A 13,217-nucleotide genomic window follows, 5' to 3' on the forward strand; every position below is an offset into this window, starting at 1 on the left:
CCACAGTGGCTGGATGCTCCCGGTGATGGAGGACAGCCTCCACCCACGGGCAGGATGCCCCTGCAAGGTCTTCCCCATCGCCCACGCTGTTTTAGCCTGTGGCCTGCGACATCCCAGTCCCGTGGCGGGGATGCTGAGCCATCTCCCGTCCCTTTCCCGTGCCGCTCCCGGGAGGCTGCGAGTCCTTCCCTCCCCGCCGGCCCCCGGCCCCTGCAACTTAGCAAAAGTGAAGAAAATGGCTCCTGCCTGGCGGACAGGAGGGAGGCCAAGGGCGAAAGGGCTGCGAGACCCCCGGGGAGCCAGGGCGGACAGGAGCCAGGGCCTTTGGGCGCCTCCCCCGCCCGCGCAGCGCAGGGATGCCCCGGCCCCGCCGGTGATGCTCCGGCCGCGGGGCGCCCCGTCGGGGCGGGAACGGGCGGCACCGCCTGCGCGCATCGCTCAGCTCCGCACCGCACCGCACCGCTCCGCACCGCACCGCACCGCTCCGCACCGCACCGCGGGGAGGCGGGGCCGCGGCACGCCCGCCCCCTCCCTCCCTCCCTCCCTCCCGGAGCCGCTCCGCGCCGCTCCGCCCCTGCGCCGCCGCGGAGCGCAGCGCGGGCGCGCAGCGAGACCCGCCCCACCGCCGCTGCCGCCGCTGCCGCCGCCTTTGTGTCTGGGCGCCGCCCCGCGCACGGAGGCGGGTCCTGCGCGGCGGGGCCGGCGGGCGGCGAGCCGCGGGCGCGGGCAGCCCTCGGCGGCGCCCCCGCAGGCTCCGCGCCCCCGGACCGCGGCTCGACCGCGCATGGACGCGCGCTCCCGCCTGCACCGTGAGTACCGCCGAGCCGCGGCCGGGGAGGGGGACGGGGACCGGGGGGTGGGGGTTCTCCCGGGGGGTCCCCCGCGTAGCGATGCCGCCGGCTACGCCCCCGGTGCGGGATGCTGCCGCGGAGCGGGGCGTCCCCGGGACCGGGCCGGGCTGCGGGTCCGCGGTCGCGGAGCGCGGGGAGGGAGCGCCCGGGTGCCGCGGAGCCTCCGCCGGGGACAAAGGACCGGCCGGGAGAGCGGCGGGACAGCGCGGCCCCGGGGCTCCCCTCGGTGCTCAGCCCTCGGGCACGGACCGCGCTCGGTGCCGCCGCCCCCGGCTCCCCGCAAGGCTCCCGCACCGGAATGACATCTCCGGTCTATTTTCGCGGTGGTTCCCTTCAACCCGCCTGAAATGAGGCGTCGGGCTTGGCACGGCTCCTGGGGAATTCTGCGCCCTTTCCAGCCTCCGTCCCTTCCTCCCGAGCACCGGCGCCTCGAGCAGACGTGGCGAGATGCAGCAGCGGCTCCGAGCAGGGAAATCGCTGCCTTTCCAGAACCCGCGGCTTCTCCCGGTCCCATGTGGCTGAGATGCTGTCATCCCTCTGCTAACACAACCCGGTTGCTAAATCTTGGCCGCTCTCGGAAGAAGGCTAGCGCCTGCTGGAAGTGGATTGCCTAGTGTTCGGGGAACCCCAGGGCAATAGGTATGAGCTCATACCTGTTCCCGGGGAATTCAGAAGCATCTCCCCGACTCCTGGGCGCAGGGTCTCGGGGCCTGTGTCGCCCCCGGACCCATCTCCCGGCTCCCCCCTGCCGAGGGGACGATGTGTGCCGAGGGGTCCAAGGAAAGGGCCGGGATTGCTCGTTATTTCTGCGAGGCTGAACTGGGGAGGGGTCGTGTCCGCGAAAGCACTGTTGAAAGTTCTTTGGGTTTGGGGAAAATAAAAATGATCTGTATCCTGGATATTTCTGGCATGCCTATCACTCCAATTAAATCCTTTCATTTTGCTTTTGTACATCTGTGATTTTCAGCTAAAAATTCCGGCCACGTGCCGTTCTTGGTTTTAACCTCAGGTGTTCTGAGTAATTAGAATCGTTAGGAACCGATGAAATATAAAGCATTTTCCTCATCGCTACATGACAAGAGAAGTGACTTAATCTGGTGGGTTTTGCCGTTACGTATCTGCTCGCTCAGATACTCGACAGAGGATGTATGCTTGCCATGGCAACCTCCACGTCGCATATTACAGCCACTTTTTTGGAAGTAGCAAGACTTGTTAAAGAAAAAGGAACAGCTGATTTCGGTATCTCCATAATTGTAAAGAAATTGTGCATCTTGGAAAGCGTGACCTCTTTTTTGAGAATGTTAATGTTGCTTCAGTTGATAGGTACGGGGAAGGAAAGGGAATCAGCCTCCTGAGGAGGTCATGTCTTCTTCTTTTCATGCAACTGCAGTGAGGGAAGGCTTCTTCATTCTTCAAACAGTATTAATTACTGTCATGTATTTCAAAACCGTATTAATTTAATGACCTTATAATCAAATATCTTGATGTGTCATGTTAGCTTGATGTCCGTGTGAACTTTAACCTTTGCCAGCATTTGATGTATAAAACTTTTTCTTTGACAAAACAGTATTTTTTTCATTATTTTTAAAAATTATCTCACGCAGGAGGAGCTTTTCTGTGCGTTTCTGTTATACGAATAGGACGAAATACTTAGAAAAATGGTCTACCATTGAACCAATTTTTGCAGTTGCTGAAGTAACAGCAATCATCGCTAATTGCCCACCGTACCCTGGATGCTTAACAAGCAGGGAGCAGCAGTTCGGAAGCAAACACTGCTCGCTGCGGAGAGCCTGGCTGGAGGCGGCCACCCGGCCGCGGCGTGACCGGTGCTTGCTCCGCTTGCGGGAGTCCATTGAAAGGAGGAGTGGTGCGCGGTCGTGAGCAAATTCTTCACTCCTTGGTCCCACAGGAATTTATAAATCCTTCTTAATCATTCATGAAAAATTTGTTAAGTTGTAGTTGCTTACAAAACGGGATTTTAAAAGGAAGGTTGTCCATTATCTCTGGAATATTTCAAGGCAGCAGCGTGTGCATGCTGTTAAAGCCACAAAACTTGAGATTAATGAGGAATTAATAGCCCCTGAGGTATTTGCATCCGTACAAAGCTTCGGCCGCGTGCATTGATCTTAAAGCAGAGGCACCAGTGATGCAAAATACAGCAGAGCATCGAGCTTCATCATAGACCCAGAAAACGGGGATTAACCCACATCTGAACGTGGCCAGCAGACGCTCCCGAGGGAGAGCTGGCTGCAGCTGCGTGGTGGCAGCCCCGGAGCCCCCCACAGCCCCCCAGAGCCCTGCGCCCGCTGAGCCCCCCTCGGGCTCTGCACCGTCCCCTGTGCCTGCACCCAGCCACCGCGGTGCCGCTGGGTCCCCCAGAAACACTGGGAGCTGCTGCCTGGGATCGTGGGTGGGAGTGGGGGATGATGTGCAGCGAGGGTTTCCCAGCGCTTCGGAACGGGTGAATTTTAGCCCACCAGACCCCCAACTCAGACAAGCCCTACCCGGACCCGCTGGAGGGTGACGTGGGAGCGGTGGCTCCGTCCCCGGAGCTGCACAGAAGCCCCAGCCAGGGTCCCGGGCAGCCAGCCCTGGGTGTCCCCGCTCGGGCAGGGCTTGGGCCGGTGACCTGAGAGTCAGCCCCGCCGTAAGCGGGTGTGGGAGGAAATGCTTCCCCTAAATAAGGGGGGGTGAATCCATCAGTCCGGGTGTAGGCACTTTGAAAATCTGCTGGTCCACTAGATCAGTGTCTGAAAGCCCACACCGGTCACCCTGTAAGGTGCAGTCCCAGAAATAGTCAGTGCTGCTTTAGAATATAAATTAATGATCTCGGTAGTTCTAAGCTGAGCACAGACCAAGCACCTAAATGTTGTATTAAGCCCTATTTAAAGATTTGTAAGAGCCACCATGTGTCTTTGGTTTTTCATCTCAGCTCTCTCTAATTTTAGCGTGGTTTCTGTAGGCTTTAATTTGCCGGCACGGCAGATTGCATCAAATCCTAGGACAAGTCTTTCAGAACTGTTAGCTTTTTGTCAGAACTTTTTTTTTTTTTTTTTTTTTTCCTGGGAATGCAGCAATCTGCGGATGGCAGAGAAGTCCTGGCTGTTTTACTGTGCATCTTCACTGGGCAGATGTACGTCTTTTAGTGTCGCCTCCTTAGAAGTTATGGAAGAGTCGAAGGAGGAGAGATGGAATGGTCGGGAGGAAGAACGCATGGAAGGAGCTGTGAATTAGCCTGGGTGCAAGTTGGTGTGAGAGGTCTGGCAGGCGGGGAGAGGCTGCCACCCGCAGTTTTGTAGCTAAGTACAAAATTAGGGGAGTAAAGGAGCATAAAATCCGTACAGCTCGAGAGTGCTCTGGTGAGGTGGAGCAAGTAAAACGTTAATGGATCAAGTTATGGTGAATAAAGAAGGAAAGGCAGCCATAAGCTCAGGAAGGCTGCTCTTCTTTATTATAAGGAGGAGAACATTCTTCATCCTTTAATTCACTCATATCCAGAGCGAATGAATATATGGCTACAGGAGTTTAAGCTTATTGGAGGAAAATGCTTTTTTTCCCCCAAATATTTTGCTGGGGAAAAGAAATCAAAATGAGAGCTGGTGCAAGGAAAAGGTGAGGAGAGCAAGTTTAACCTTTTGTAAGTGTGGGAGAGAGTGGACAGTGGGCAGAAAAAATCTGACTGTGTCTCGGTTAGGTGAAGGACAGCAACACCGTTTATCCAGATCCAGTAGTCAAGAGGTGTGAAACCGTCGGTGGGACTGCTGCGGGTCTGCGCCTGCTGCGCAGGTTCCCATGAGCGGGACACACACACTCGGCTTTCTGTCACGTAAATTGTCAGTCATTACTATTTTTTCAAGGATGTGCTTATGATGTAAAGACATACTTGTGAAATCTTTGCCGCTTAGTTTATCACTGAAGTTTGATGCTTGGAAGATATGACACGGACTATAAATAGAGCAATCAATAGAGCAATCTTCCAGGTATAAAGTACGTACTTAAAGAGCATTTTGATAAACAGAAATCCGTGTGAGCTCAGAAGTTCATGTTGTGTGACATCGCGAGCAGCGGAGCGGAGCAGAACGTGCCCGTCTGCTCAGTGACGGTAGGAGTCGGCGGGCCGTGGGCGCTGACCTCGAGTCACGGAGCTGATGCTCCGTTCCCCGGAGACTGCCGCTCTGAAGTGGAGAATCGAGTGGAATTTAAAGCCTTGGTTGACTTGCATTGTTTTTCAGCTGCTGTTTTTAAAATACTTCTTTGTTGTTGCCTTTTTTTGTACTTTTAAAATGTTTGCTGCAATTGATTTAGGGAAGATTGTGGAAGAAAGATGCTGGCGTGCCAGGAGAAAGATGGCACGCCAGAAACTGCTGAGAGGAACCCACTGTCGTCCTGGATTTACACCTCACTTGTATTACGTCAGGAGTTACGTGAGAGGCCGTCATCAGCGCAGTCTTTCCTTCCTGCACCATGCATGATGTCACCTGTAGAAGGTGTTGGGTCTTGGTTGTGGTCGGAGGTGGACAAGCCCTGGGGGGAGCGGAGCGGTGGGGCGCAGGGAGCGCTGTCAGGAGATGAGGAGCTGTCGGCGGAGGGGCCTCGGTGCCTTTGGTGGCCGGGGAGCGGAGCTGTGGCTGGCGGGTCCTGGGGTAGAGCAAGGGGTGGCAGCAGCAGCCGCTCTGGCAGGGCCAGGAGCTCTGTCTCCAGCTCTTCCCGGGTCAAACCCCACCAATCCCTCCCGCTGTCTGCTTCTCTTGCGTCACTTTCTTCTCAAATATATGTAAAAACCCCTCCATTCGAGCGCCGTATGTTCTGTTTTCAACACCGCGTTCCCATCTTCTCTTCATGGCCGTTCTCGGTGTTTGGCCATTGAAGAGCCTTTCGGGCAGAGGCTCTTCATCCCTGGCAGAAGCTCTGTGAGATGTTTTCGGTCCTCATTACTCCTGGCAGAAGGGCAGGAGCACCACCCCGACTAGAGGGACACGTGGGGATGGTTACGGGGCGATGCCTGCAGGCCGGGGAGCTGGCGGTGAGGTGGGTGAGGCTGGGGAGGGGAACGCGTCACCCCGGCGGGAAGGGGCCTCTTGGTACCTGGTGGGCAGCTTCACAATTAGCATAAAACCTGCTAAAGGCGTTGTTTGAGTGGTGTCAAAATCTCTTTGCACCTCGTGTTTAATTTTGCCTCAGGTACTTGATACACTGATCGAACCGTATGGGGCATGCGTGAGGCGTTTCCACCTCTAGGCATACTGAAGCTTTAGCTGTTGTTACAATAAAAATTCTTAAATTTTAAAGCCTGAGTACTAAATTGGTAGCTTTCAGCAGTTCTCTAATTATGTGAGACATTTTTTGTACTTAACAAATGGTTCTTATTCTTGCCAGCACTTCAGCCCGGTGTTCTAGGACTGTGGGTGTCAGGGAACAGAACATATTTCTGTGTCTGTGAATATGATCCCACACGTTGTCTTAAGTGGGAAAATGTTCACAGCCCTTATATGGCGAGGGATTTTTTCCTAAATCCATCAGTGCTTTCTCCTGCAGTAATAACGCAGTTTTATCTTCCTGGTGCTTTGTAGGCTGGATATTGTTTATGAACCAGAAATATGAAACGGTCTTTCTTTTTGCCTGGCAAAAATATCCTGCAGTGTAACCTGCTCCGTCGTGTACACCATTCAGAAATTGTTTCCAGAAGTGGTTGATACATTGATGAGCTGTTGAAAAGTATAGACGCCAAACCGATAGGTGGGTACCTGACAGCAGTAAGGGTGCCAGTATTTATTTCTGCCTGGCCTTGCGCCTCTCTTCTTCATCTTTGCCCTGCGTTTACGTGCTCTTCCTCGTGTTCAGCCATTTCCACAGCAGAGTTGCAGACTCCTTCAGCCAAGCTGTAGAAGAAGCTGAGATTTGTGCGTGTCACGGCACAGTGACATATTGCACAGCGATGTGCCATGCTTTTCAGTCGTGTGCCAGGAGGTATCTTGCCATGCTACGCAGTGAGGTTTGTGAAATACATGAGTTACCCCGGTACCCTGTGATGTTCTGAATGAATGTCGGTGAGAGCCTGGTTACAAATCCATGAACATGTGAACGAAAGGGTGAAGAGTTCTTTAGGGTGACGGCAGAGCAGAATTACCCTCAAACGGGTTTTGTTGAGAAATACTCATTTTTGCACTTTGACGTTTTGGTGCAAGGCCCGTGTGGTTACCCGATCTGGAGGGCAGTGCCCCCATGTAAAGGGCACCCAAGTAGTGCGCGTGGGAGAGAGGGAAGAGTAATGGCATGAGCATGGATGCTCTTATCCATGGGCGAGCAACGTTCTCTCGTGAGCTTTCACGACCGCCCTAGTTTTGAGGGGCTGCGTGTGTCGATCCCGTCCTGCGTGGGTGCACGGCAAGAAGGGAAGGAGAAGGTGTGGAGCATGGAGGAGCGGGGATCTGTGGAGATCCGTGGGGATCTGTGGAGATCCGTGGAGATCTGCAGGGATCCGTGGGGAGAGCACAGGGTCAGGCAGGTGCCGGGAAGCATCTGGAGGTGCAGCCCGAACAGGGGATCCAGGATCCTCTTGGACTCCCTGGGTCGATGGTCACGTTCTGCATTTCCATGATGGTCCTTGGGTACCTTCTTCCTTTTTTCATCCGTGCTTTGTCCTGTGACAGATTAGAAAGCATTGCTTCAAAGCCTCGTCTTGCAGAATGACCCACCCCTCTGCGTCCTTGTAGGACAGCACCGGGCGCCTGCAGTGACTTGTGTCGTAGGACTGGAGGGTCTACCAGATCCCATCTCCTGCTCTGTGGGAAGGGTGTGTTTATGTCTGGTGCACAGGGTGGTACCTGCCACCGGTGCCCGAGGGAGCCGCGCTGTGTCACCTGCATGGAAGCACATCGTCCCCTCCGGGGTCTGCGCCCAGCAGGGATGCTACTGTTGATTCATAGATACATTTGTTGTCTCATGAATTAAGAAAATGTTGTAATCCTGTATATGAGCAGGAAGATGAACCATTATAGCTCGGAAATTTAGTTGTGATCGATACTAATAACATTCCAAGGTTTAATAATTTTCTTGAAAGTTCTACAACTGAGCAAAGCTTATTTATTTACACAGGTGACTGTTTTCATTTCTAAGGTAGGGTTTAAATATCAGAACAAATTGGATCAGAAATACCATGAGTCTGTATGATTTTTGCTATCTTCTTGGAGCGGCACTGAAGTAGAACTGTGTCTTGCTTTCTGAAAGGAAGAAGCAATGGGAGTTGTGAGACATAGTTTAATGTTTTTTGAACAATATTTTTTACCAAATACTTAACAGAATACCAGTTTATGTGAGAAATGCCAGAACACAGATATGTTGTACTTGTAGCCACATCTTGAAATGGTCTATGTAGGAACGTGGTCCATGGTTTATACGTGTCACCTAGAACACAGGATTTGACTTGGAACTCTCTCCAGGACGAAGGCTTCACGGACAGTCACAGACTTGGACCGCACTAGGGGCTTCTGCCTGATGTGCCATTGTGGGGAACAGTGGTCTTCATGAAATCTGAGAACAAACCTCAGCTAATATGCGTGTGTCTGTAGGAATTGTTCTTGGGGCCATAAAATGTGGCTTTCTTTAGTAGTTCTTCCATGCTTGCAGATGCTGCAGTATTTTTCTAAGGTTTTTTTTTTTTCCTAGTAAAGGCACATTTCAGGATTCCTGCAGAAGTATCTGTGAAGGAGCCCACACTAAGAAATGAACACTGACATGCTTGCCTCTGCTAGCACATCAGCTTTCAAATCTGTGCACAGAAACTCCTTTAAAGTAAGTATTTCTGTGCATTTTCCAAGGCTAACCAGTGTCTGTGTCTTCATTCTGCCAGGGAAAGGCACTCTTTTTAATGGCATGTCATTAACACTCTGCTGCTGAATGATTATTTCCATTTATAATAGCAACAATATGTTAACTTCGACAAGTTAAAAATTAAGATCCTGGAACTGCCAGTCAGAGCGCAAGGGCTGCTGGCGTTCTTTAATCATTCCTGCTATTTTTGTTGGACAGATTTAGCATAAATAGGTGTGATGCAAAGTGTCATACCTTATTTAGTCCTTGTCCAAGACATCTTAGTTTGGGAATGGTGCTCTTTGTACAAAATTAATCAAGAAAGTCAATCTGTATCCATGGGGAGGGGTGGGGAAAAACAAACAAAAACTAGCTGTGGAATTTGCTTCCCTCCCCAGTTTTTCTTTAATTTAACTGACTTTGTGTGAAATACAACAAAGAAAATAGTTTCCAGTACAGTTACATGAGGGCCCTGCTTGTGAGGTATATGTTTTGTGCGGTGACGTAACGGGCTGCTGAATTTATGGCAGATTCAAAGCGCGTGGAGCTCCGTGGGATTATGTTGGTTGTCGCTGGGTTTGGCTCTGGTCCGTAGCTGTCTCTGGAAACACGGAGGTCTCTATCCCTTATTCAGAATAGGGCACTTGAACTTAATCCTAAGGTTTCTTTATTCCCTTCTACAGTGGTATTTTGGTTTCTTGTTGCTGTTGTTTTTTCCACCTTTCCGTGCTGCGTATTGTGTCCCAGCAGAAAGACCACTCTTCCGTGGTCATCTCCAACCCCACCAGCCCCTCCACCTGCCCAGGCACTGCCGTACCCCGGGGAACGAAGTTAGGACAAGGGTAAGGAGACCGCCGTTCTGCAGGACTTGCGTCTCCTCTGTGCAGCTCCTGCCATTGGGATATCATCTGTAAATTTGGTTAAAGCAGAGAAAAACTCACCGGTGCTGGCTGTCAGATTAGCCTGCGACGAGATAAATCTTAATTACGTCTGCTAGATTTGATTCTGACTAGTCACACTAAACTCATTATAATAAGTTACGGGGTCACTTAGGGAGAAACTGAGAGGTAGGATTAACGTACTGTGCTATCAGAAATTGTTCTCTGATGCCGGGTTTATTTGGAGCTCTCGTTTTTGCGCTGGAGATGATGCCGAGCTGCTCCTGATCCATCTCCTCCAGGCCACCCAGGACTGGGTTGGTATCTATCACGTTTCCCCCAACTCATCTCTTTTATAAACTGACCTACTTAGTGACTCTTCACAGAGAAGTCTATACCTTTGTCCATCCTTTTCATCCTATTTCGAGCATTTTCCATATCTAGTGTGCCTTTCCCTTTTATGTCAATGAGGGGACCATTTTTATATAGCTTTAGAATAGCTCTGGGAAACCTTAAAGCAAAAGGGAGTGTGTCCTTTCTGAAATACTCGGCGTTTTTCTAGTCCGTAGTCTGAATGCACTGACTTTGGTAGCATGGGGTGAACAGCATGAAAAAACATAACCGGTATTAACAGAAATAGAAGATTAACAGAATATGATGAGTTTGTCGTTCTTAATAAATGCTTACCTAAAATACAATACCCTTTAAGTGGTTCATAGTTGACAAGAAAGAAAAAAGACTGAGCGTTATCTTTCTAATGAACTGATAAGTCTGGATACTAAATCATCTACAGAAGCTCTTACCTCTTAGCGTCTGTCCATCCTCCTCCCCATCTGCTTTACAGCAGAGAACTTGGCTGCTTCTTTCTTGGGGTCAGGAAAAAGCACTTCAGCAATGAGTACAAAACTTGTTATCGGCCCTTGTCTCTAACACACAATTTGTGTGTGTGCAAGTATAAATGTATCTGTGTCCATATATGAAAATATAGATTTATATTAATACATGCATAAAAATGTGAATTCACACTGATCATAGAGATCACGCCGTTCTCGCAATAGCGGAGGACCTGGAAACTTTCAGCAAGTAAAATGCAAAGCATTAAGGAGTTTTATAACTTCTCAAAACCTTCAGCGCATGGTGGTGCCAGGGCTGCATTTTCACCTCCGGTGGCTTCTCGGTTCCTGCTGAAGGATGAGTACTGGCATAATTTGTGCTGGAACAGGTTAAACTGGAAGTGGGGTGAGCAGAGCACGGTTCAGGTGACGTGCGTCTTTAGGCAGCGTCACGATACTCGCGTGTGTTTGGCAGGGGGCGATGGGTGAAGGCAGGGACTCCGTGAAGCAGCGTGAAAGCAAACGGCACAATAAAGAAATCTTGGAGCTGAATCGCTTTGTCCTCAAAGTCCAAAGAGCGTTAGTGCTCCTTGTTATCTTATTGCAGCAAAGGAGAGCGGGGTGCCCGCGCGTGGGCCTTCTCGGGGCTGGGCGCAGCGGGTAGTGCCTCGGACCCTCTGTGAGGGGGGAGGCTGCACCGAAATCCCGCGGGTCCTGGTGCCCCTCTTGAGTCACGTTTCACCGCGCCTTAGTTGCCAGTTCAGGATTCTGTAATAAGCAGCTTGATGTTTCCTGAACGCCGCTCGTGCCCAGGCCTGCTGTGGAGCCCCGTGCTGCTCCTGCTGTTCCTGGAGCACAGCAGCCTGCGCCGGCCCCGGGCAGCTCTTGGTGGGGGTCCCATCCCACAGGCCAGCGCAGCGGGAACCTGCAGCAGCCCCCAGCTCGGGCTCAGGCTTCGAGCAGCAGCGTGTTCTGTGAGCGCTCCTTTTCCTCCTCAGCTGCCATGCCGGCCTATTAACCTTGAAACGGTGCTCAGCGCCGACCGCCGAGCGCTTCCTCTGGAGACATGAGCGGAATGACTGTCCTGGGACAGCCCTCGGCTTGCCTTTGTGGGGCCGGGCGTTCGGGGCAGCGTCTGCAGAGCTGTGGTGGCCGGAGCGGCCCCAGCGCCATCTCAGCAGGGCTGGTCCCGCAGCTGGGGTCTCCGAGGCCGGCCGGGACGCTCCATTGAGCGGAGGTACCGACCTCGGGTGAGCGTCGTGAAGGCTGAAGGGCAAAGCTTTTCCCTGTGGAAGAGCTGCCAGGGTGGACACTGCCTCTCTGGAAAGCTGCCTAGGGGTGGTTTTTTTTTCTTTTTCGAGTTTACCCAAAATTTCTGAAGCATCTACATAAAAAAGTAGATCTTTTCGGGCACACAAGGACTTTTCCAGACCTGCTCCATGCTTCTTCAGTCTCGTGAGGGAGCTTGCACATCCGCCAAACCTTAGGTCCTCAACTGAGTTTTTCCAGTTTATAATTGCTTCCCTGATAGATATTTTCTTCTTGAGACTGTTAAGACTAGAGGGGGAAAACCACAGTTCCCCACGTAGGATGGTAACCTTTGATGGCCTTCCATTTTGGAACGTTCTCACCCTTTTGGAAGAAGAGCGTGCTGTGGTTTAGCGTGGGGCAGCCGTTCTTCCAGCGGGAGCTTTTTCCCACCCTCCTGGGAATCCGGGTGGGTTTACCCAACACATCAGCCTTCGGAGGAGCACGGCCCGTCCTGCAGCGGGAATGCCCTCGGCTTTCGGGAGCCACGTCACCCTGAGCGGCTGGGATGCTCGGCACGGAGCTGCTCGGTGTCCTGGGATGAGAACAAACGTTTTTGGGCAGGAGAGCGAAGATTGGCACGGCACCTGCAAGAGGAGGGTCTGCAGAGACCTTCTGGTTCCTGAGCCTTTAAACAATGTTCGGTAAATAAAACTGTTCTTTGAGCAAGGGTGAGAAAACAAAGATAAGAGTAGCTGTCCGTAAAGAGTCGTCCACTGTGTGCGCTGAAAGAGCTCTGCTGTGGAAAAATCCGTGTGAGACCGTGTGGTTAAAGGTGACGTCATGAGAACACACAGCAAAACTGCCTTAATGCCGGAGCAGCGTTAATTCTGGGCTGCTGTAAAGCCTGACTTACATTCTGGTCCTGTAACACAGGCTTTTCACCTACGGAAATGTAGAATGTTGGTGTTGGGTTTTCATATATAGCATCTGTTGCTATCTTCTAAAAACAGACACTGCAGTTCTGTAATGCATTTTCTACTTCGTGTACTTCATTTTAGTCACGTGGCCCTTAGCTGTAATCTACCAGTTGAGCATTAATGGGCAAACCAGATTTACCATAAGATATTTTAATTTTTTTTTTCTATTTTTGTTGATTTCATTTCAACCAACTCTGCTCCAGCGAAACAGAGAAAAATTAACCCCCCCCTTTTTTTTTTTTTCCCCTCCCCTGACTTTGAAGACACCTCTGCATTCTTTACTGGCCATTGAGGACTACGTATTTATAGCTGATGGCAGAGATGAGCCGAGACCTCGTGGTGAGACGTGTGCGCGGGCGTTGTGTGCCGCGCCGCAGGTCTGTGGAGCACGTTGCACAAGGGATGTAACATGCTCGTGCCAAGCGATAGCGCAAACTCCTTTAGCATCCCAGGTACGAGACTGCGGTGCAGAGGGCTTTTTGAGGTGAACTGCCTGCAAAAGAGAGGTTTTGGGGAGGTAGGGCAGGCTTCTGTTGGCTGCTGCCGTGGGGGTGTTGCAGTAACGCACCGCGTTTCGCCAGAGAGGAACAGAGAGGGCGCTCGGAAATTGGACGGTGG

The 13,217-nt window shown here is 51.8% G+C and overlaps 1 protein-coding gene across 1 annotated transcript in view; it reads left to right on the plus strand.

Moving 5' to 3' along the window:
* Positions 1–636: 636 nt before the first annotated feature.
* LOC129209475 (leucine-rich repeat-containing protein 7-like) overlaps positions 637–13,217 on the plus strand; it is an 82,935-nt gene continuing 70,354 nt past the window's right edge. Inside the window, exon 1 of the mRNA XM_054833941.1 lies at positions 637–809. Coding sequence (XP_054689916.1) covers positions 785–809 — 25 coding nt within the window. The 5' untranslated portion in view covers positions 637–784. The remainder of the gene's footprint in view (positions 810–13,217) is intronic.

Source organism: Grus americana, chromosome 8 (assembly GCF_028858705.1).
Source record: "Grus americana isolate bGruAme1 chromosome 8, bGruAme1.mat, whole genome shotgun sequence".
NCBI lineage: Eukaryota > Metazoa > Chordata > Aves > Gruiformes > Gruidae > Grus > Grus americana.